This window comes from Arachis duranensis, chromosome 10 (assembly GCF_000817695.3).
Source record: "Arachis duranensis cultivar V14167 chromosome 10, aradu.V14167.gnm2.J7QH, whole genome shotgun sequence".
Lineage (NCBI taxonomy): Eukaryota > Viridiplantae > Streptophyta > Magnoliopsida > Fabales > Fabaceae > Arachis > Arachis duranensis.
In genome coordinates, this window is record NC_029781.3 from 59023023 (window position 1) to 59024143 (window position 1121).

At 41.3% G+C, this 1121-nt stretch overlaps 1 protein-coding gene across 1 annotated transcript; it reads right to left on the reverse strand.

Moving 5' to 3' along the window:
• Positions 1–330: 330 nt before the first annotated feature.
• Positions 331–663, reverse strand: LOC107469922 (uncharacterized). The gene has a single exon (XM_016089309.1). The coding sequence runs from the start codon at positions 661–663 to the stop codon at positions 331–333; it is 333 nt and encodes a 110-aa protein (XP_015944795.1).
• Positions 664–1121: the final 458 nt, after the last annotated feature.

Consider the following 1121-nt stretch of genomic DNA (forward strand, 5'->3'; position numbering starts at 1 on the left):
GGGCAATTTTAACATAATCTTGGCAGTCATTCAGCTAGATAGGCTAAGAAAACACTTACAATTTCATACAATACTCAAAATGAAGCATTTTCTTCAACACAACCAATTCAACCAACCAAGATCAATGAATTCTCAGGAATATCACAACAATTTAACAAAATCAACAGAATCTAGCACATCTAAACAAACTCAACAACATCAAGAAACACAAAATTCACAAAGGCCAAAAAACTAGATGTAAGAAAGTATATACAAGAAAGATCATACCATGGTGGGGTGTCTCCCACCTAACACTTTTCTTTAACGTCCTTAAGTTGGACGGTCATGGGCTTAAGCTTCTCCTCCTTTAGGTGCATCCTCAAGTAGGAACACCTCCACTTCTCTTGGTAATTTGTGGCCATGATACTTCTTCACTCTATGGCCATTCACTTTGAATGTTGCATTACTCTGAGGATCGAGTAATTCGACCACACTATAGGGCTTTACCTCCTTTACTCTAAAGGGTCCATCCCATCCTGAATGGAGCTTTCCAAGCAAGAATCCGAGCCTCGAGTTGTAAAGGAGAACTTCGTCACCTTCTTGAAAGTCTTTCTTCCGGATATAGTGATCATGAAATGCCTTAGTTTTTTTCTTGTAGATCCGAGCATTCTCATACGCTTCCATCCTAAGACATTTAAGCTCCTCTAATTGCATTTTTCCTGGCTATACACGCCTTGGTGATATCCATGTTACAGTGCTTAACCGCCCAATAGGTCTTATGCTCAATTTCAACCGAGAGGTGGCATGTCTTCCCATAGACAATCCGGAAGGGGCTCATCTCTAACGGAGTCATATAGGCCGTCCTATATGCCCACAGTGCATCTCCCAACCGAGAGATCCAGTCCTTCCTTTGTAGATTCACCATTTTTTCCAAAATCTGCTTAATCTCCCGGTTGGACACCTCCGCTTGCTCATTTGTTTGGGGATGATAGGTAGTTGCAACCTTGTGTATTACCCCATAGCGCTTGAATAGTGCTTCTGTCTTCCTGTTGCAAAAGTGGGAACCTTAGTCGCTCACGATTGCTCGTGGCAACCCATAGCAGCATACAATATTATTTCTAATAAAAGAAATCATAGCATTA

Coding starts and splice junctions, on each gene's coding strand:
- LOC107469922 (XM_016089309.1), bottom strand. CDS start 663: ATGGAAGCGTATGAGAATGCTCGGATCTACAAGAAAAAAACTAAGGCA.